At 37.8% G+C, this 22,850-nt stretch overlaps 1 protein-coding gene across 3 annotated transcripts in view; it reads left to right on the top strand.

The window, feature by feature from the left end:
• The window catches only part of si:dkeyp-97a10.3, a 27,469-nt gene extending 4,619 nt beyond the window's left edge, over positions 1–22,850 (top strand). The window contains exons 1-9 of one of the 3 annotated variants that reach the window (XM_038276330.1): positions 2,283–2,391; positions 2,586–2,640; positions 10,013–10,366; positions 11,548–11,814; positions 14,083–14,367; positions 14,663–14,776; positions 14,858–14,919; positions 15,063–16,964; positions 18,822–22,850. In XM_038276330.1, the coding sequence (XP_038132258.1) occupies positions 2,604–2,640; positions 10,013–10,366; positions 11,548–11,814; positions 14,083–14,367; positions 14,663–14,776; positions 14,858–14,919; positions 15,063–16,964; positions 18,822–18,851 (3,051 nt within the window). In that variant the 5' untranslated portion in view covers positions 2,283–2,391; positions 2,586–2,603 and the 3' untranslated portion in view covers positions 18,852–22,850. The other 2 variants (XM_038276331.1, XM_038276332.1) reach the window with 2 other exon arrangements.

The raw sequence follows: 22,850 nt of genomic DNA, 5'->3' as shown, positions 1-22,850 counted from the left end.
TGGAATTTTCAGATGATCAAAAGCAATCTGAAAATTTTATATTTCTTTGTATTTTAAAGTGGGATCACAGTTTTCATATTGTGTGGCATCCTGTTTCCTGTCAATCACCACTTAGACTTTTTTTTTTAGACTTAGACAGCTTTTATCTTACGTTTATCACCAATCAAATATGTCAAGTCTCTTTATATATTGAGAATTCAAATTCCTTTCTTTAAAAAAACAGGATGGGGACCATTTGAAGCTGTTCTTTAATGTATGACTGATGACTGAGTGTGTTTGTTTCCAGGTGTATTCTAATAACACAGTCGCCTATATTACTGTACTGGGAAAACTGTTATGCTGCTGCAGAAACCATATTCAAGTTTGGAGGAAACAGGATGCCTCATGCTTATCAAAATGTATTCATTTTTATAAACATTTATGATAGCATATTTTTACTCTGAAACTTGAATTTGTTACTTTCAACATTTTGTTTATCTTCTGACTTAATCCAAAAACAACGAGACAGTAATCAAACAGCCTAAATGAATAATTCCTGATTAAAAAAAAGTAATTGTTATATTTTTCAAATGTACTTTCCTTTTTTATTCGGTGTTTGTATTTATTATTTTGGAACTCATTTACCATCTTATTTAAAATCTACTATAATTTTTACTTCTTTTAGAAATCCCTTTCATACACTTAGATTCAGCAAAAATGCTAACTCTTGTCTATATTTAAATGCCTTGTTTTTTTTGTTCTCTTTTTTTTTCGAGGACATCTATGTTATTAAATCAGATTTTACTAAAAAATGATCTAGGTTTTTTAATTCTTTCAGGCATTTCAGAAACGGACTCCTCCTTTATTAACCACTCTTGCACTATTCACACTTCCTGTAGTTAAGACAAATGATTAATAACCGTCAAAGTCCATCCACCAAGCTTAGCAGGCTTTACCATAGACTACATGATACTGATGTAAGTTGATGGCTATCACTTTACGCATGGTTGACTTGAACCATAAATCATCCACTAACATTACTTGACAGAAATAGCCTCATGCAGTGTATCCATACATTTAGGGCAAAAGGGAAAGACTAAAGCACTTTTCAGCACAGGAAAATCTGCAGTTCATCATGACTAAGTGATAACACAAACAGAGCTTGTATTTAAAAGTGATTGATCTTTGCTGCATGTTCTCAAAGGACAGCCTGTCTATGTAATCCCTGAGTTTGATTGAGGTGTATTCCTCAGAAGACATCTTAAGGAAATCATGAAAACAGGAGCCTGAAACTAGAAATAATCTGGCTTTACCAGATTATTGCTTGGCCAGTGGCCAAAACTAAAGCACTTTTCATTTTAATTACTGTACTCCCTCATATCTCTAAGAAAAATGTTGGCTTCTTTTATAGCCGCATACTTATGGAATCACTACTGTCATTGCAGTATTAATATCAACAATATGAAAAGTACTTTATAGTAGAATATACTAGAATGGAATAGAATAGAACAGAATAGAATATACTTGAATATACTATAATAGAATGGAACATAATACAACAAAATAGAATAAACTAGAATTGAATGGAATATAACAATGGAATAGAATGGAATAGAAAAAAACAAAATAGAATCGACTAGAATAGAATGAAATGGATTAGAATGGAATAGAACAGAATATAGTATAATAGACTAGAATAGAAGGAAATTGAATAGAATGGAATAGAATAAAACAAAATAGAATAGACTAGAATAGAATGAAATGGAATAGAATGAAATGGAATAGAATATAACAGAATAGAATAGATTAGACTTGAATGGAATGGAACAGAATGAAATAGAACAGAATATAATAGACTAGAATAGAAGGGAATGGAATAGAATAGAATATATTACACTAGAATGGAATGGAATGGAATAGAATACAATAAACCATACTAGAATAGAATAGAATATTTTCAGCTATTTTTCATAATTGGGAAATTCAGATATACAATCAACAAAGTGAAAGACATACAAAATGCTATCCTCATTCTTCTTCTGTTCACCAAGCGCTAACATTATGCTGCCCTCTCCAGGTACTAAATTACATTGCTCGTCCTTAAACTTTTTAATATAAACCGGTTGAGTAGAGAAATTTCAAAACAGCCCTATCATCACAACTATCAAAAATATTGATCTAAAGGATAGCACAGGAAGCCAAAAATGTGATATATATTTTATATTAATCTCTCTCTCTCTCTCTTGGGTTTTTCTTCTTACTTTCAGTTAAACAAACGAGCACTGGCCCTTTAAGAGGCAGGTGTTCCTCTGCTGCGACAGGTGAACCAGACACAGGAAGTTTTCCATTAAACAATACATGAGCCGCCGTAACAGTGCAATAACAACATGAGGGAAGGCAGAAAGCATTTAGGTAAGATTCATTATTAGCCTAAGGTTTATTTAAAGAAAAAAAAAAAAAAGCTATTTATATTTTGCTCAGACTACAGCTAAACGGAATGATATGTGATTTATCTTGTCATCAGTTCGCCGTTAAATCTTTTATAAAACGTGAAATGAACCCCAACCTTTGCCTTTTAATGAGATTTATATTTATTTTTTCCTCAGACTGGCCTGACTGACGACATGAAGCTTTGGCTCTTCGCCAGTCTGTCTCTGGCAGGTAAAACATCATTTGCTGTAACACTTTCTTCACTTTTTCCGGTTGTATCTTTTAAACAGCCCATACTGGTCTCTGAATGGTTTCGGTAGAGCTTTTCATGTCTGAGAAAAAAACAAAACAAACTGAGGGTAGGACCGTTGAGATATTTCAAGCACGTAAATAAAACAAAAGGCTTTCTTGCTCTTAAACCTGCGGGGCCACATTCTTATCTATGAACCAATCAGCCATTAAACTTGGTGCCTTTAGGGACTCCATTACTTAAATCTATGTTTTATTATCAAATTACATGATAAGGGTGGGAAATGTGAGAAGTACTCTAATCTTTATAATACTTGTAATCCTAATTACAAGTACTTGGTTAATTGCCAAGAATAAGCAGTAAGCAAACAGCAGATGAATAAACCCAAGAAATAAGTAACAAATTAATTTATCTCATTTAATTATTTTTACTCCTAGAATGGATGTGTAAAAATGTATGAAATAATTCAATCTTTTATTGCAGTGCTAAATATTACTTTGGAATATCTTTAAAATCCAACATTCATTCTAAACTCCTTTGTTTTTCACTGGGGAATATATATGTATTTTTTTAACAATACTGCATATAATAATAATAATCATAATCTCTTTATAGTCACAGTGTGTAGTATATTAAAATATTCTAATAATGAATCACAGTATACTTGGTTTTCCGTAGCTCTTTTTAATTTCCATATATCCTTATATTGTATCTTATAATTTGTTTATCAGTTCCTATAGTTTGACATGTTTTTATTTCAACACTGCAGCCATTTGATAATTGAACACCTCTAAAAGAAATGCAATGGAGTTTGGCATTTGTTCTTCAGTAAACTAAAACTCTATTAAAACAACATAAGTAAAAAAAAAAAAAAAAGACTAAAACCAGCAGCTTAAGGTTAAAGGAAAAAAAATAGTCAACTACTGTAAAATGGGCTACAGTATAAAACCTCAAACTCAATGCTATTCCTGACATTTTGAATTGAAAAAGCTTCCTGGATGGAAATAAAATGTCTTTAAACTTGGGAGACATTGGATTTACTGTATATATATATATATTTACTGTAATTTTTGAAACTATGCATTTATAGGATTAGGAAATAAATGACTGTTCATTTTAGAGGGCAAATGAACAAGCTGCACTTTGGTTTAAGTCATGATAGGATTTAATATTCGTATGTTTCATGTTTGTGAACCTTAAAAAAATGAAAAATGAAAAAAAAAAATAATGAAAAATTAATCAATAATATAAACAAATATAATTTTTCAGGGTTTTGCTGTTACAGAAGGATGAGCAAAGGAAATTAACTCCAGAAATGTAAATTATATTTTAATTTGTTCATTAGCAAAGGGGCTGTTCTTCATGCATGACAGATAATAATTGAAGTAATAATTAGCAACATTTTCAAAATATTAAATACACATTTGGCTGCTGTGTAAAGATCCTGCAAAACTGCCATCCAAGCAGAAATGTTTACAGAAATGTATTTCCCTCCTAGATCTCTGCTGTGCCTTTCATATGTGATTTTCTGGATGAATCAGAGATATAAACCTTTGGACAAACGCTACAGCATTTGTTGAAGCGGAAGAAATCGATTGTCAGGATAAAATTTCATTCTCTCTGGATCAACACAGAGAAAAAACCTAAAGCTCAGCAACAAATAAAAATAAAAGATTCCTTCTATCATATGAACTCTGCTTTGCTGCCATCAACAGCAGTTGACAAATCTGGCCTACTATCTTAGGGTTACTTTTTAAGTTGGTTGAATAATAACAAAATAATTTTCGCATAATATTACTCTGCTTTTATTCATTCTCCTGGTATTTGCATAAAGATTTCCAACAACCCATGAAAGCAAGATTATAGAGTTGTATGGCACATGGGTGTTTCTACTGTGACTCATTAGCCTTTGAAAATGTTACAAAAGCTCGAAGCCTTTAACTCTTTTGTTTTTCACTCTAATTCAAATAACTAAGGTTGCTCTGTTTTTTTCCCTCTTCCAAAGGTTGTGCAATATTAGTACAGTGAGACTGATCCTGTTATTTAGTGAACAGACTGCCCTTACTTTGTTCCATATGTCAGTAAAAATGCATCACAGAATGATGCTGCTGCTTCTAGCCTCAACATGTGATGCTGCACAGCCATGAATAAACAAAACTGAAAGTCTTTGTTTTTTTTTTGCTATCCTGTATATAGTCTGCCAAGCACTTTAAATACTTATTGAACTTCACAAAACTTTTTATATTCCTTGAGCTTTTTCGCTTTTCTTTTAATTCAGTTGCATATAAATCATGCATATAATAGAACAACTTAAAAAAGCTGCAATTGTGATGTGAAATAGAGGGGAAGGATGGTTTTCATATTTATTAGAAATCAGAAATTTTTTTTTTCTTGGTTGGACCTTTATTAAACCATCTTTTACTACAATTAGATGCAGAAGATTTTTCAGCTGGGTGATGTCTCTACTAGCTCTGAACAGGATGTTTCTAATAATAATGGAAGCTCAGACAGATTGGATGGAGATAGGGCTGCAGCAAACGATTATTTTGTAAATCGATTAATCTGTTGATTAGTTTTTTTGATTAACCAATTAATAATCAGATACCCTAAGGTTCGTTAAAGAACATTTTTTACAAAACTAAAGTTGGTGAAACTGAAATTCCACTAGAGTTCTGGATAGAGCATATTGACAGACAAGCTTGGTATAATTACTGCTCTAATTAAAGATTATTTCACTAATCGATTCATTCGATTAATTGTTTCAGCTCTAGTTGGAGACATGTTGTAAAATAGCTTATTTCTGACTGTGTGTTTCATCTTTTTAAAATATTTATTTTTTCAAAATGACCTTGTATTTAGTTTAATCCATCCACTGAGCATCCCTACCTTTGCTGAAGACAAGCATCCCGACAGCCAGTTGCTCAAAGCACCATGTTCCATAACGATTAGGCACAACATACTCAATTTAGCGAATGCAGAACTAAAAATTACACACGAATTTTGTTAAAGTGGTGAAACAAAATAAATTCTGCAACACTATTCAGATTCTAGTCTTTATTTGGAAAACTGTGTCCTTTTCATTCAACAATTAAATTGTCTATTACTTTATGTGAATCTATAGCTTGAAGTCTCTGGAACATAATTAAACCTTTGTGGGAATAGTCCTAGCTTTGCAAGGCTGGAATGCTCGCATAAGGTTCTATGCTCTTTTCTAGGATCTCACTTATACATCTATGTGAAAATGCAAACTGTTAGGTAATGCTGAAGCTCATATTCAGGATATACATGACATTTTTTCTACTGTCACGAATCCTTGGCTGGTAAAGTTTGTTCTATCTCTGAAATGAAGTATGGTAAAAGTTATTTTCAAACCCTAGCAGATTTCTTCATCTTTTTTTTGGATGAAATCCCACACTGGCTGAGGCTCAGTCTGTTGTGATTACACTGCGAATTATATTTGGTACATATACTGTGTTGGACGTGTCTGGCTGTTCTGTTATTGGTCCACATAACAAATGAGGAGTTCTTTGTGTTTGAAAGCGGAAAATAAAATGAGGTGTGTCGAAAAATATAACTGGACACATCATCATGCAGAGGAACAAAACATTTAGGCTGTGCACTCATTGCACTTGAACCTTTTACCCCAGTATTGTTACTGTTGTGCTCATTCGAGCCACATGGAGGAAGTGGAACCACATGGGACGCAATGTTGTGTTCAGGGAGACGTGGAGCTTTTTTCTTTCTTCCCACACATGTTGTACAGTCAGGAAAATAAGAATTTGAACACCCTGCTATTTTGCAAGTTCTCCCACTTAGAAATAATAGAGGGGTCTGAAATTTTTATTGTAGGTGCATATCCACTGTGAGAGACATTAATCTAAAAAATAAATAAATCCAGAAATCACAACGTATGATTTGTTTAAAACTATTTATTTGTATGATACAGCTGCAAGTAAGTATTTGAACACCTGAGAAAATCAATGTTAATATTTGGTACATTGTGCAGAGGTCAAATGCTTACTGTAGTGTTTCACCAGGTTTGCACATCCTGCAGAAGGGATTTTTGCCCACTCCTACACACAGATCTTCTCTAGATCAGTGAGGTTTCTGGCCTGTCACTGAGAAACACAGAGTTTGAGCTTCTCTAACTTTGACATGCTTCTTCCAGAGCCACTCCTTGGTTATTCTGGCTGTGTGCTTCTGGTCATTGTCATGTTGGAAGACCCAGCCTCGACTCATCTTCAATGCTCTAACTGAGGAAAGGAGGTTATTCCTTGAAATCTCGCAATACATGGCCCTGCTCATCCTCTCCTTTATACAGTGCAGTCGCCCTGTACCATGTGCAGAAAAACACCCCTGAAGCATTATGCTACCACCTCCATGCTACACAGTAGGGATGGTGTTCTTGGGATGGGACTCATCATTCTTATTCCCCCAAACATTGTTAGTGGAATTATGACTAAAAATATCTATTTTGGTCTTCATGACCCCATGAATTCCTCCCATGACTCCTCTGGATCTGCCAAATGGTCATTGGCAAACGTTTTATTTTTTATGGCACTATTGGCTAGTTTTTTCAACAATAGGCTGACAGGAAAGGGGGAGAGACAATGCGACAGACGACCACAGGTCAGATTCGAACCCAGATCAGCCACGTCGAGGACTGAGGCCTCTGTACATGGGTCATGCGCACTAACCAGCTGCACGCACCATCATTTGCAAACTTAAGACAGGCCTTGAAATGTGCTGTTTTAATCATGCCATGCATGATTTCAAAGCATGACGTCTGATTGTATTACCAACAGTATCCTTTGAAACGGTGGTCCCAGCTTTTCAGGTCATTAACTAGCTCCTCTCGTTTAGTTCTGGGCTGGTCTCTCACCGTTCTCAAGATTATTAAGACTCTAAGAGGTGAGATCTTGCATGTAGCCTTAGTCTGAGTGAGATTTACAGTCATGTTTAACTTCTTCCGTTTTTTAATGATTGCTCCAACATTAGACCCTTTTTCACCAAGCTTCTTGGCTGTTTCCCCGTAACCCTTTCCAGCCTTGTGGAGGTGTAGAATTTTGTCTCTAATGTCTTTGGACAGCTCTTTGGTCTTTGCCATGTTAGTAGTTGGCTTCTTACTGATTGTATGGGACGGACAGGCGTCTTTATGCATCTAACGACCTAAAACAGGTGCCTCTAATTTAGGATAATAAATGGAGTAGAGGTGGAAATTTATAGGACAGACTTTGAGGGTCAGAATTCTAGCTGATAGACAGGTGTTCAAAGACTTATTTGCAGCTATATCATACAAATAAATAGTTTAAAAAAATCGTTGTAGTTTTAAACATACGTTGTGATTTCTGGATTTATTTTTTTTAGAATATGTCTCTCACGGTGGACATGCATCTACGATGACAATTTCAGACCCCTCCATGATTTCTGAGTGGGAAACTTGCAAAACAGCAGGGTGTTTAAATACTTATTTTCCTCACTGTATGCAGTTTAAGAAGATTTTTAGTTTCTTATTATCTGTTTAGAGGTTCTTCCTCCACATGTTTGCCGTGTTTCCTGTGTTCACTATAAAAATAAGTAGGTTTTAAACACTTTTACAAAGACTGTTGGCGACTGACTGCCTTTTAAAATGTTTTTTTTTTAAATTATTTTTGTACAAAGATGATAACTTCCCCAACCATTATTTTATAATGCCAAGTAAAACAGAAAAGCTGTGTTTTAGCTAAAGTTATTATAAAATATATGTAAAACAAGGAAATTGTTGCTTAACTTGGAATCGTCTGTCCTAACATACTAGAATGGATAAAAATTTGAAAAAAGTGGCTCTCACCTTGTGTCTAAAATGTGCAGCACCAAAAATGCAAATCCTCAACAGAGTGAAAATTTTAATTGGTTGTTCTGGCAATGTAAAAATATCTCTCTACAAAACACCCCAAAATAATGTATGAAAAATGGTCTTTTCAGTTTTAATTAAAATGGATAAATGCTATTCCTCTTTCTGCATGGCATATCAGTTCTATTATGTCTTCTATAACGTTTATTCTCAAACTGATGATGAATAGAGTACATTAAAAGAACACGAAAATATGTGCCCCATGAATAATATATTCAAAAAGTATAAAATCGTTTTTTTTGTTATGTAAAAATGCAAAAAATATAACCTGTCAAGCAGTTAATATCAGGTTAAATGATTGTTAGCTACTACTTTAGTTTTTATTTTTCATTAGGCCCCCTTTGTTTCCTGATGGAAACAGGTTATTTGCATATAAAATCATGTTGTCTTCTATGGAAAAAGTATAGTTGCTTTCTTTTAGCCAGTGTTTAGCTCTAGGTGGTGAAGAGGAAGTGCTACATTATGCCTCAGACAGCCAAAGAAAACGTACAGTAGTGTGACACTTTCTTTCACTGAATCTTTAAATCCTTTGGACTTTCCAGTAAAAAAAAAAAAAAAAAAACCTTCACTCCTGACAGGCCAGTTCCTGGTTAACTAGTGATACATTAAAATACACCCTTTTATTATTCCATAAGCATAATCAGAAACAATCTTTTAAACTTACCATTTAGATTGAGTATAATTATTCATTACAGGAAGTAATCTATACTGATATGATATATATTTTGTTAGTTTAATCAATTTACCAATGCCTGCCACCTCAAAGCACTTAATTGTAGAATTAATGTAATTGAGGCAGTAATAGAAATATATATTTGTTTAGGAATTTAGTAATCACTGATGTGTATATTACTCGTTTTCTTTGCTATAAACTGTTTTCTTTAGCTACTCTTTGACATTGGAAGCAAGAGAGCATGCCACTTTACAGGGGACGCCGTCTGTACTTTAAGTCTCCATATTTTAAATGAACAGCTGGAAGAACTGAAAATATGTGAATTAAGGCATGAAAGGGGCTGAAGCTAATTTCTCCACCAAGCGCAGTTACAGAGATAGTAAAGACGGTGAATACATCTATAATGTACCATGTTGGAGAGCAGTGTTATCTTATTTTTTTGGAAGATTAAGCATCCACACTAAAGTGAATTTGTTATAAAGCTTCGTCATACACTCAGTCATGCAATCAGCAGTAATCCGATTAAAAATGAGAACTTGAATGTTGCAAAAAGTTTCATGTTTTGATGCAAAGTATGCAGTTATTACAACTACTTTTTTTCATTCTTTTAAATGCTTAGTACCTTTTGTGTATTTATCACCACAGCTTATACTACATACAGTGATTCCATTGATACAGCACCACCTGGTGGTGTTTTCATCATACCTTTTCTGTACTTTGAGTAATTATCATTTATATATAACAGTATTTCATTGGGCACATTCTTTGTCTTTTATTTCTCTTTTAGTTCTCCTCTCTGCCAAAGTCCTGGCAGAGGGCCAGGTGGGAATTACATTTGAGATGGATCTGGTGCAGGTCCAAACAGGCGCAGAAATTCTGTTTACAGTGCAGACGTCTGTGTCTGACATCTTCTCCATGACTTGGACGTATGAACCCTCAGAAACACTGGGTTTGTGGTCCTCGAATAGTGCCTCTTACAATAACGTGCCTCAGTTCCGAGGCAGAATCGACATCAGAGCAAACCAGCTTCAAATCCGAGACGCCCGGCTCGAGGATGCAGGGATGTACACAGTGGAGGTGCTTCCAGGCTCTTCAACAGGACTGACCAGAAACTCCAAAATGGTGCAGCTGAAGGTGTTTGGTAAGACACGAGCAAACGTACAGGAGGGGTGTATGTGAAAAAAGGTAAAAACTGAGGAGATGTTTGAGAGACTGCAGAGAGAAGATGGAGAGTTTGAGGGGGTGTGAATTAATCAGGGAGGTATAATGAAATTAGTGACCCATAGACAGCAAGAGAAGAGTAATGAAAAAGGAGAAGGGGTGAAGCGAGGTGCTACACGCTTTATGCCAATTAAAACCCATTTGATATGCAGAACCCATGGTTTTAAATATCTGATAGCATCTAAAAGCAGTGCCACACGTTGAGACGTAGATAACTATTTGCATTCATTTATATTCACTACCGTAATGGAGCCTGAACATCTGAGTGTATTTTTATTTTCAGCCCAAAGGAAAGGATGATGCACAGTGTCGCCCATTCCTTTCCCCTCCCACGGCTAGTAGGATGAACGGCGGAAGGAATCATCTCACTGGTCTGTCTGTTGCTGCTGAAAGGTCAAATTTTCAGACTGGTCCTTGAGCACCGTTCTAAGCATCCTACTTCCTCATTTGAAGCCTTTTAGAATCAGAGGCTGCTTAGATCCTGAAATATGAAATGCTCCTGCTGAGTCACACTCAGGCGGACGCTCAGAGAAAGTAATTAGGGCTGTTTAGTAGTGGCTCTAATGTTTTTGTTTGTTTGCTGTTACTGCCACGGTTCCTTTACTCTCGGTGCTCCGTCCTCCATCCATACGCCCCCTCTTCTCCCTGTCCAATTATTTAACTTAGGCAGTCTGCCAGGACGCATCTTGGCTACCACCCGCATCGTCTGCCCTCTTATTCACCATCTGTGCTCCTCTCTGAATGCTGTCCCTTCTCAGCCCTTTCTTGCTTTGATTACAACAAATTATCCTCAACAGGACTGGCCAACTGCTCCCTATTGTTCCATAGCTCCAACTTTTGAAGTACCCTCTCAGGCTGAAAATCTAAATTTACTGTTTTTCTTTCATTTCATTTATTGTTTATTTGAAAGGGGACAGTGTACATTAATAAACATTAAAACAATGTAAATATACCCGAGTTAGCTAAGGAGTGCTAATTTTCATCGGTAGTCCCCCAGCCAGATATTAAAAATGCAACCTGTACTTCCTACCGCCATCATACCGTCATGATTCTTTTCTTTTGTTGAGCTCTTAGGGAAAATTTTTTGTGCTCTCTTTGCAGACCCAGTAGTCGGAGTGATTCTGTCTGTTCCTTCACAGCCAGTGGAGGAGAAAAACGTGTCTCTGACTTGCACATGGAGCGGTGGGACAGAAGTTACTACCCAGTGGGCCAAAGATGGCACCGCCATCACACCTGATTCCAGAATCATCATCTCCGTTGGCTCTTTGGTAATCAACCCAGCCAGTCGGGATGATACTGGGGACTACACTTGCACTGCCAGCAACAATGTCAGCGCTCAGACTTCCACAAAGCGCCTCACTGTCTACTGTGAGTTTACACTGCCCAAGACAAGAGGCGGCTAATCTGTTGTGACCGCAACAAATAGCAGAGGCTTATCTCCCTATCCACATTGCACTGAACACTGCTTGCTGAATTACACCCGCATTGCACAAGACATCCTTCCAGAAGCTCACAATGTTGTTCTGGGTTGTTCCTGATCACATCGTTAATTTTGATACGATACTCTTACAGCACAGTCTAAATCTACTGATCTGACATACTGCACTGCTGTGCTTTTGGACAAAAGGAAACCTGCTCCTTCAACAAAAAGAGAGAAAAGGAAAGGCAGAAAAACAGTTTAGGTTATGCAAATGTTAGCTGTATAATAACTGTCTTTATTTTTTTTCCTTGGTGCAGAAAAATCCTGAGTTTTTGAGATTTGAGATTTTCAACCTCAAATTGTTTTTTTTTTTATGATTTAAGTATCTGTTCAGTTTTATCTGAAAAAATGTCCCATAACCAGTTGGTTATGCCAAAAAAGGAAAAAAAGTTTTTTCTTTCTTTATTTTTTTCTTTTCCGGCTAATAATTATTTACTGTGAGGTCAGGGTACTTCGCATGAAAAGAAGGTGAGCACCTTTGTAATTCTTCAATTTTCTTGGAATCTACTGTCAAGACTGACTTTATATTCATCAAACAGTTTTATGATTGTAACGTAAAAAAAAAAAAATTAGACACAATTTGAGCTTTTATGTTATCTTTGGAATGATGATACATATTTGGCACATCTTTCCTCTGGAAGAGATTCCACCAGAAACGTGAAAGATCAACGAGGTTAAAAAGGAAGTGTTTTGTTTTCTAACAGAATGTAATTAAATTCAGAGTTTCAAAATTTTCTAAAGCCCTCTGGAAAGGTATTTTGCTGCATTGCAGCATATTCACCGTATGTTTACCTCGTATCAAGCAAAAGTATTCATACCCTTCAACATTTTCAGATTTGGTCATGTTACAACCCCAAACTAAATTGAGACTTTTTGCGATAGACCAACTAAAGGTACTAAATCTTATTTGCATGCAGCCCCCTTTACTTTGACACTCCTAAATAAATCAAGTGCTGCACTTCATACAGTGGTTACAGATGGAATTAATAGATACTAGGTCCACCATGTTAGGTTTTCCATTTGTGAAGATTTTTTTTTCAGAACTGCTTTATGTTTATGAAATAAAATCTGCATTAAGCTGTGTGGCTCCAACATGATAACTAGCAGATTAAGTTCAAGGGGTTTCTTCTAGTTTCGTTAAGTCATTTCAGCCAAGATGGTGTCTTTTCAAAATTATGTGTAGGTAAAACTGGCAAGTCCCCAGATGTAGCGGACAATGCAATCTCTACTACTTGCTTTAACGATAAACTATAAATAAAACAGTTTTTCTAAGCGCACACCTATAATTTAACGTATTGTATCTTGACATACTCTCATTGCTCCACTATTGGTAATACCTGCCTGATTGCTAATTTATTAGCTCTGCAATGTGCAAATATTTGTATGTCAAGGGAGTTTTTCCTCTCCACTGTCACTACAAGCATGCTTAGTGTGAGGGATTACATTAGAGTCAATGAGTCGATGCAATTAACTGGTTTTCCTTAGAATTTGAATCAATTTGACTATATGATCTGGTAAAGTGCCTTAGGATGACATGTGTTGTGAATTGGCGCTATATAAATGAACTGAATTGAAATTCTCAGTTGATGGACTCTACGTTGTTGCAGAAGCATCTCTGAAACAGGTGAAAGAATCGATGGGGATGTCTTAAAACAGACTTAGAACACCTGTTTTTACTTTGTAATTGTGAAGAGATGCTAAATAATAAATTTTGGGCATATCAGACAACATAAAACTAGACTGGATTTAAAAAATATATATATAAAAAACCTAAAGTGATATAACCTATATCTGTTTTTTTTTTCCTTTCTTTTTTTGAGGATGAAAATAGAAAAATGATTTACTCCTTTCCTTAGTCACTGTGCGGAGTTTCAAACTAGAAAATATTTCCTGACCCTCAGCCTTAACTGCAAAAGGATTTTTCAAATTATGAAACAAAACACAAAAGGTCTGTCCCTCATTAGCTGAGCAAGATCAAAGAGGGTTAACCACAGTGATTAATTCTAATGAGGTAACTAAAGGCCTAAACTCACCCAGTAATTCCCCCTTTAGCAGGACGTGTAATTTGTCAATCACTACTGCTTTTTATATTTGTTATGCAACCTTTGAATCATTTAATGTTTGGAATTAAATATTCTCTCATCATCACCATCCAGATGGACCTGACACCCCCGTCCTTACTGTTGACTCACCAAAAGAGTGCGTTGGTGGAGGGGACGTGAAGGTGGGACAGACGGTGCGTCTTACCTGTACGTCTGACTCGCTTCCCCCTGCCACCTTCTCATGGCAGCGAGCTGGACAGACTATCTCATCTGGTGGTGGTAGCGGGGTGCTCAGCCTCCAGACGTTCTCGACTAATGAAAGTGGTCAGTACGTGTGCACGGCCACAAACACCATCACCAGGGGCACGTCGACTCAGGGCTACGACTTGGCCATTGTGGGTGAGTTATGGCGAATGGTCGTCTCTGTGTGACTGATGATGATCATAGTTGGTTTAAGATTTTGCTGCTGTATCCGTCTTTGCGACGGGGAGCATACTGGGTAATTGATATGGTGACACTGTGGTCAAAGTCGTTCAATGTCTTTTGCTTCTTTCCCTCTGTACCATCCATCCTGAGTTACTTTCTTTTTCTTTTGCTCTTTTTTTTCTTTTCTATTTTCATCCTCCCTCCACTCTGTCTGTGCTTTAGTATCATTACCGTTATTAATTGTATTTTTCATATCTCATTGTTTTAGAGGAATGCTTTAATGGAGGAGAAGTTGCAGGGATTGTGATCGGTGCTTTCCTAGCTCTCCTACTTATTGTGCTCCTCATTGTTTTCCTTGTTGTTCGTATGAAAAGGAATAGAGGTAAGTCTGTCATTAACCAGCATTTTGCCTTTTTGTTATACTCATTTTATTCTCCTAACATAAGATATTTTCTTATTACAGAGCGGGAACTAGGAAGAAATGTTGTGTTTGTTCAAGAAGTGGATCCAATTCGAAGAACAGTTGTAAGCCACCATAACATTAACACATCATTCACTATTGATGTTATCTTTATGTCATGATGTTGCCGAAGGCCTGTTCTCAAATAGACCCTGTCTTTCTTTTGCTTTCTGCTCCATCCCCTCATTTATCACCCGCTCACTTCTAGCCTCAAGATCCTCAAACTAATTTCGTAAGGAATTTGGATCGAGGTCTCCAGCCTCCTCTCTATGAGCCGCGCAGACAAGAAAACCAGCCTGAGCGCTTAATCACCAACAACCTTGAAAACCGGGCGAACCTACGGGCAACAGCTATGAATCGTTCACAGGACTTTGAAATACAGCAACATAATAGCCGCAACCTTACAAACTCACTTTTACCAAATGCCACTCCGAATTCGAACCCAAATAATAGCTTTGACAACCCGGCTTTCACACCTCTGGATTCTCCGAATGCAAACAGGGCCTTGAACCTGCAACAGCAGCAGCAGCAGAATCCAAATGTTTTGATTCAGACCATGCCGGGGCAGGGTAGCAACCAGCCCCCAGCTGTTCAAGTCAGCCTCAATGCACTACCAAACTCTAATATCCCAAACAGCAATGCTCAACTTCCTACTATCAATGTTAACCTCAACTCATATCCAGGCAATGGCCAAACACCTCTGCAGGAAAGCTCTTTTCCTCCTGATAATCAGGCCTTTAATGGAGTTCCACAAACGCAAAATAACTTCTCAGGTACAAGGCAGTTAAACCATGCAACACAAAGCAGACGGTCCTATCCGAATAACCGGAGACCAGATGGTCATGTTAACCCAAATTTTCAAGGTGAACCTGGACTTATTCCAACTGGATATACACATTTTAACAATAATATCACAACTCAGCGAAATGAAACTACACAGACCTACCAGCAGGACCCAGAGTCTCACAGGAGACGAGACAGAGAGTCAAGACAACATGAGTCAACGCCAAGATCCAGACAGAGACAGATCCCATGGGATCTTCTCAGAGGAACACCAGCCTACCCCAGTGGGACTCCTGAAAGAGCAAGAGCACATATCCAACCTGAATCTACTTCTGATTTAGATTACAGCGCGGACTACACTATCCGTCCCCCAATACGGGAGGGAAGGACATTAAACAGAACGCCTCCTCAGAACCAAACCGTTACAAGGCGTAGAACTCCGCCCAGACATGATCCACCCTCAGAGGATAGTCAGACTCAGACCTATCATGCTGATGATCGCCACCCAAACACTACCAATGTTACACCGCCTGGGCGCTCACACCGCACACAGATAAGCCCCCGAACAGACAGAGAAAATACTCAGCGAGAGATCAGAGGTAGCCAGAGTGCCCTCAGGCAGGAAACGACTCACAGCAGTTACCCCCAGGCTATGCCTCTCATGAGCCAACAGGCCTCTGCAGGCCATACTGCTGTGTCCCAAGAACTAGCAACACAACAAGGGCCAACTACATCACAAGGCACAGATACAAGGGCTTTGGCTGATCCCAACCACCTTCAGCAGCCCCACATGGAACAGCAACACATAGCTGCACCAGCCCAAACACGGCCAGGTCGGAACACACACACACAGCCTGTCATGCAGGGTGCCATCCAGCCTATTCGTGGGGGCACCAATCCTGTCCCTGTACCTCCTGCTCAGCCTAATCCCAGTAACCTAACCCAGGCAGCACTAAAAGCCCACACTGAAAGAGCTAAAGTATTCCAGAATCGGAGACAGCAAACACAGGCAACCCTGATTCACTCTGGCGCAGTGCAGATTGGAACTACTGCTGCAGGGGGTCGGCAGCCACCTGCCCCTCCCCCCCCCATCCCCCTGGCAGAGTTCCAAACTCTCCCCAAGGCACGTACCCAACACAAATCCCCAACAAGGGTTCCCCAGCCTCTCAGACAGAACATGCCAGCAGCTCAGCGACACCATGGAGCACCTCGCCACAACACTGCCATGCCTCACAACCATCACGGGCACGTGCATGCAGGTGCACACAGGCACGGTCATGTGCACGCTCGCGGCCATGGGCATCCCGCCCACGCTGCCACATGGCAGGTGAGTGTGCATTCAAATGGCAGGCAGCAGATGCCATATGGTTAATGATACTGTTATTTTCTCCAGCATGTGGCCCTCTCTGAGATGTGCAGCTACAGCAAATGCTTGTTTGTGCAAATGCATGTTTATGTGTTCTATTAGCCTCTTATTACCGACTCTTCCCAGCAGGTTGTGTTTTCCCCTGTTCTCTTTATCTCTGTGGTCTTTATGGAAACCACTTTTACCTTGCCCTGTTTTGCAATACTTTGCAAAACAGGGCAAAACAGATTTTTTTTCTTTTACCTTTCAATTGTGTCACATTCTGACACAGTGTATTTTCTTATTTTTAGTGTAGCTTAACACAGACTAGCCATCACTTTAAATTTATCAAAAACTCCTGTTTGAATTTTTTGCTTAAAAATTTGACATGCATAAGGCCCTAATGGCCCTATTTATCTTTATGCATTAACATAATTTAAGACAAACAAGTACGAACTAGTTTCTTGGCTCAGATTTTTTTTAGATCTGGACTAGATCATTACAACAGATAAACATGCTTTGATCTAACCTTTTGAGTATTTTTGTTTTTTTCTACTGGACATTGAAACATTGAGAGCTGCAAAGGAAAGACATACACACAGTATCATGTTGCCACTACCATATTTATGGTAGGATTGATGCAGTCATGGGGATGTTAGAAATACTTCTGATGTACATGTAGGGCATAAAGTACAGTTTTATCTCGTGGAAACACTTTATTATTTAACCCCTACAAAGCGGGTGGCAAGCTCTGAATTTGGCTTCTTATGGGTTTATCACAAAAACATCTTTATTTGAGACACTTCTCCATAAAGGACAGATTTGTGGACTGCACAAATGCTAAATTCTTTTCATCTCTTTTGTAGTTCCTTCAGTCACCAAACATGCAATGCTATTTCTATAATTCTTGTTTGCCCAGGCTATTTTTGTTGCACGATCATGTTTTGGCAGGTAACTTGCCACCAGGATGCTAGTTATTTAATAATGTTCTCAAACAAACCTCAGAGTCCTACAGAGCATCTGAACTTATAGTCATCATAACTTATAAACAAGTGGACTGTGTTTAGGAGATTTTCTAAGGCAATTGTTTCCATGTGTGATTTTATATATGGGTTTAAAAGTGAAGGGGCCTAAAAATAAATGTACACCACACTTTTTAGAATTTTATTTGTTAAACATCTAGAAGCCATTTTATTTTATTTTCTCATTACATTGGCCGTGTCCAAACACTGCCCTAATCACTATATAGGGCACTACAGTACATAGTGGTTACACCATTTTAGATGAGTGTCCGAATGTCTAGTGGATTAAAAAGTGGTGGACTTGAAATTTCTCACAATGCAACTTAGTAATAATCCATAGACACTAGACGAGAAGATATACCCCAGATTCCTTTGGAAGAGCTCACAAAGCATCAAGGTATTTGTTGCGACAGCAGCCCAATGTCGGGTAGTGACAGCGGTGGCTAATGACAAAGATGGCGCATACACTGTGCGGGGAGGTGGAGTTCTTGACCAACAGGGAGGGAAAAGTAGAGATCATCCATCCGAACGGCCAGTTAACTGAGTTCACTATAGAGTAACAGAGATTTAGAGCGGATGTTCGGAAACGGCATTATGTCCCATTCAATAAAATCCATTCAAATATTTGGTTATAAAGGGAAAAATAGTATAGAAATTACAGGGGCGTGAATACTTTCAAGGCACTGTACGTCTTTCACAATGATCTTGATGGTTAAACATGTCCTTGTTTGTCAGACAAGTTTATGTAAGTGGCTGTGTGGCTGCTGCCTTCTCTGCATGACATGTTGCCAATGAGGACCTTGTTTTGTCTTTCCAGCAACAAGCCCACAGAGGAAGACCAAGATGATGACAGATGTCGGCAGACGAGGCTCTGTAACTGTCCCGCGTGTGCTGTCACAAACAAACAGCTGACAGACGTGATCTAATGTTCCGCCAAGCAGGACCGACTCCACAGATTTTTGCTCTCCAAAAAAAGCTGTCATTCTATGCATGTGGGTTCAGGATTCATTCTTCCTGCAAAGAAAATGAACACATCACTCATGGAGATATGCTGTTAGTACAGTGTTTTCCTTTAAAAGACACATATCTCTCCTTCGAGAGTTTTACTAAATTAAATTATCTGAATGATTCCTTAGTTATATTAACTAAAAGCTGCACTATAAGGATCTCTGCCTGTTCCACAGAGCCACATGTAATGTGCTGTTTTCATTCTCAACTTACTGCTCATACATCAAAATTTGCTCAGAGTGCTAAAAAAAAAGTTCAATGATCAATGGCTCCTGACCATGTTCACATCCTCCCATCCATTCATCAACAGAACTAAACAGCTCTCCTGTGATAAATTGCTCAAGAAGTCCTTTCATGAATATCTGTGAGCACCTGGACCAGCAGTGGTAAATGGAAAAGGGACAAGATGGACTCGGCAGCTAGGAGTGGTGACAGTTATGAAAGAAGAAATTAGCAGTAGGGGTGGTCTTGACTCGCACTGAGCTATTTATTTTGTGCCTTCTGTTAGCGGATGCCTCTTCTGACACTTCTCAATTAAGAGGATTCGCCTCACTGGTGCTCGGAAATAACGCTTAGCTTCACAAGGAGGGGGATCCCATGAACGGATGGGCGCTTATTAATTAAATGCTTTTATGTGACTTAAATGGCTTGGAAAATAATCACACTCAGGCATGAATGAGGTCAGCACAAAGCCCTATACAGTTGCATTTTTCTGCTGAAAAAGCAGTATGATCATTTTGCTGGGTCATAGAACTTTTTATTGTTTATGTATTTATTATTTATGATGGTTGTGCTTTCTGAAGAGAAAAGTGTCGTAGAGGATTTATTATTGAGAAGAGATCAATTGATCTCAGACACTTTAAAGATAAACTAGATTGCATTGTGTATTTTGCTTACTGGGTACTATTGATTGATCCAAAACGTTGGAAGACTGGCAGAAACCAAGAAAAATACATGCTATGAATTGCTCTGAGTGCTTTTCACTCCCTCGTTTAAAAGGGTCCACAGCAGAAGCAGTATTCACTGCATGTGATGTCTGTTTCAAGCTCCAGCTCCGGTTTGTTTGCAGAAAGTACTCAAATATGTAGTGTGAATAGGAAGTCTGTTCATTCAGGACGTAATGAGCAGTCTGTTTTTTTACCTGCTGTAGGAAGCTGTCAGAAATATCTTAGTTTGAAAGGATGAGTATTAATTCTCACTTGAGCCTCAAGCACACAGTTAATCACAGTCTTAAAAAACTAAAAAAAAGACCTTAAGCATCCCCTCCCATTTCAAACATTTTATTGCTGTGATGCTTAATGCTTTGTTCATTTTCTCTACTCTTGTGTTTTATTGAAATACCAGTTCAGATCTGAAGTATGGGCTTAGAGGCACAGTAAAGGCATTTGAAATTAATTGGTATCAGAGCTCCTGACGGTGCTGATTGTCGATGCCTGTCGCTGTTGAGCTGTCTGTGGTCTTATAGTAGCTGCAGCCATAAGAAGCTGTTGGCTCTGTTTATTGTGGCATATTGTTGCAAAAAATGTTTCTCCCACATTGCAAAACTGAAACCAAGACACTGAGAATAAAACTTTCCTATTAGATAAGCAGGCAACCCATGGATTTCTGCTACAATCTAAACTTTCAAGAACTTGAAAGAACAAGTCATATGTGTCTTTAGAAACAAAAGGCAGTTCTGCAGAAATCCCAGAATTAATAAAGTATTTTTCAACATCAAGGAAAAGGTTTCCAGTAATATGAACACTGCATTGTCATTTAAGAGTGGCATGCAAAATACTGATATAGACCTTATACCACTGTTGAAATGTTTCCTATGTTATTGCACTGTAGATCTACTGGGCTTTTGAGTATAAAGATGCCACATTTTAATGGATGATTGGGCTGGGACTGTTCTGCTAAATGCATTTTCTTGAATTTATTTGGATCTGTATCAGGTACATCCATACTGTTAAGTTCCTATTTAAAGTTATGTATGTTCTTATTTACAGAAATTGCACCAAATGTAGCTGGCCAGACAAGTTGTGTGATGGAAATGTAATAGGATTTAACACTCCATTGTTTTTATGACAGTTGTCTAAGAATTTTGTCAGTTGCAGATCAGACAATCTAAATTGGAGTTGTTTAAATATGACTGAGGTCTGTGTTGGAGCTTGAAATCTCATAAGTTGTTAAACTCACTGTTAGAGCTGTTACACTGTTACTCACTGTTAGAGCTGTTTCTGTTACACAAATCTAAACTCAATCAGAGAGTTTTTAAGTCCAGGGAAGATTTTAACTGATAATAAGTAATACCTTTGACCCTACTTTAAAAAGTCTAACCCCTCACGTTCTTTTAAAAATGTATCTCCATTGGAACCGATTTACAGAACTGATTGAAAGGAAATATGGAAAGGTTTGTCTTTTTTCCTTTACTGACCATGGAAAAGATAAAACAATCAGCCTGAATGACTTTTATCTTCATTTTATAGACTACATACATAACCGTAACACAATGTTTTGGGTATACTGTAGCTGCATCTCAATCTTCTCTTATTTACTGCCATATGTTGAAGTTTCATAAATTATCTTTAAAAGTAGCCCATATATTGTTACAGGATGCCACAGGTGCCTTGTTTTTATACTCTGTGGGAATTTGTACGCTGCTTCGTTTTTTTTTTTTTTTTTTTATGCTACATGTTTTAATAAAGAGATTTGTTACTGGTGTCTCAATGTAGGCACTTTGGATTTCAAAGCATTACTGTCATCATAGTGGAGTCTATTGTCTGGTCCTTTCACTAGAGACTTGCATGTCCAAAAAGACTTGATCTCTCCTCAAAGGAAATTCATGTTTTGCACTAAAAACATCTGAAGCATACCAACAAGTCGGTTCAAAAACCACCTATTTATTCTCAAGCTCCTCTGAATTGCAGTCCTGTCTGCTGCTATTGTGTGTTTCTACTTATTCTGTGTGGGTTTGTTGTAATTATTCACTGGTGCTTGTGTACACATTGTGCTTGTTGTTCAGATGAATCTGCCTCCTTCCTCTCGTTGTTGAAGTACAGAGCATGCATTTAAATCACAGCTCCATCCGTCTCCAAATCCCCTGTTCCTACTTTTACGTCACTTCTGATGAAAAGTCCTGCTGCTCACTATTGAAGACACTTCACTGTATACTAGCACTGTAATGAGTGAAGATGGAGTGCATTTGAGTACCTGTGCAAGAATAGCTTGGAGCGTTGCCTGCTGCTTCTAGACGAACGCACTGATTTATGAAAAGTTTGCTGCAGTTTTACAGATGAAGTCGTTTGTAGAATATCCTGTGCCTACTGTCTCTGTAATGAAGGGTTATGTTTATAGCCTGAACAATTCAAATGAAATACAAGACTGTGTATGTAGTAGAAAAACAACACGGTATACCTCAGAACATGATGTGTCAACCTTCTCTGGGGCTATTTGCATGCAAATCTGCTCATGTTGCCCCAGTGCACTGATTTACTGTGATTCACTGTGACAACCACAAGTATAGTAAATGTTTGCGGATCCCTCTGGAGATAGAAATTAAAGGGAAGCATAACTCAAGTGCTGTGTAAGTAAATAGGGAATATTTTTGTTAACGATGAATGCAGGTTTTTGTGTGTTTCAAGTGGCAAACATTCCCTACTTCAGCAGTAAAGAATCTTAAAAGACTGTTGGGAAAGATGTAATACTTTATGTGATAAAATCCTCAATGAAATTTTCTTTAAAGTCAGCCTAGCTCTGGAAGATAATTTTTTATAATTTAGAGATGATGCAGAGGCACCAATAATCATTGAATTTATTCATTTGAATGACTTGCCATTTAATTAATAAATGTCTCCGT

This window comes from Cyprinodon tularosa, unplaced genomic scaffold, assembly GCF_016077235.1.
Source record: "Cyprinodon tularosa strain WSP-4 unplaced genomic scaffold, ASM1607723v1 ctg124, whole genome shotgun sequence".
In the NCBI taxonomy this organism is placed as follows: Eukaryota; Metazoa; Chordata; class Actinopteri; order Cyprinodontiformes; family Cyprinodontidae; genus Cyprinodon; species Cyprinodon tularosa.
This window is presented reverse-complemented; position numbering and strand designations above follow the sequence as displayed.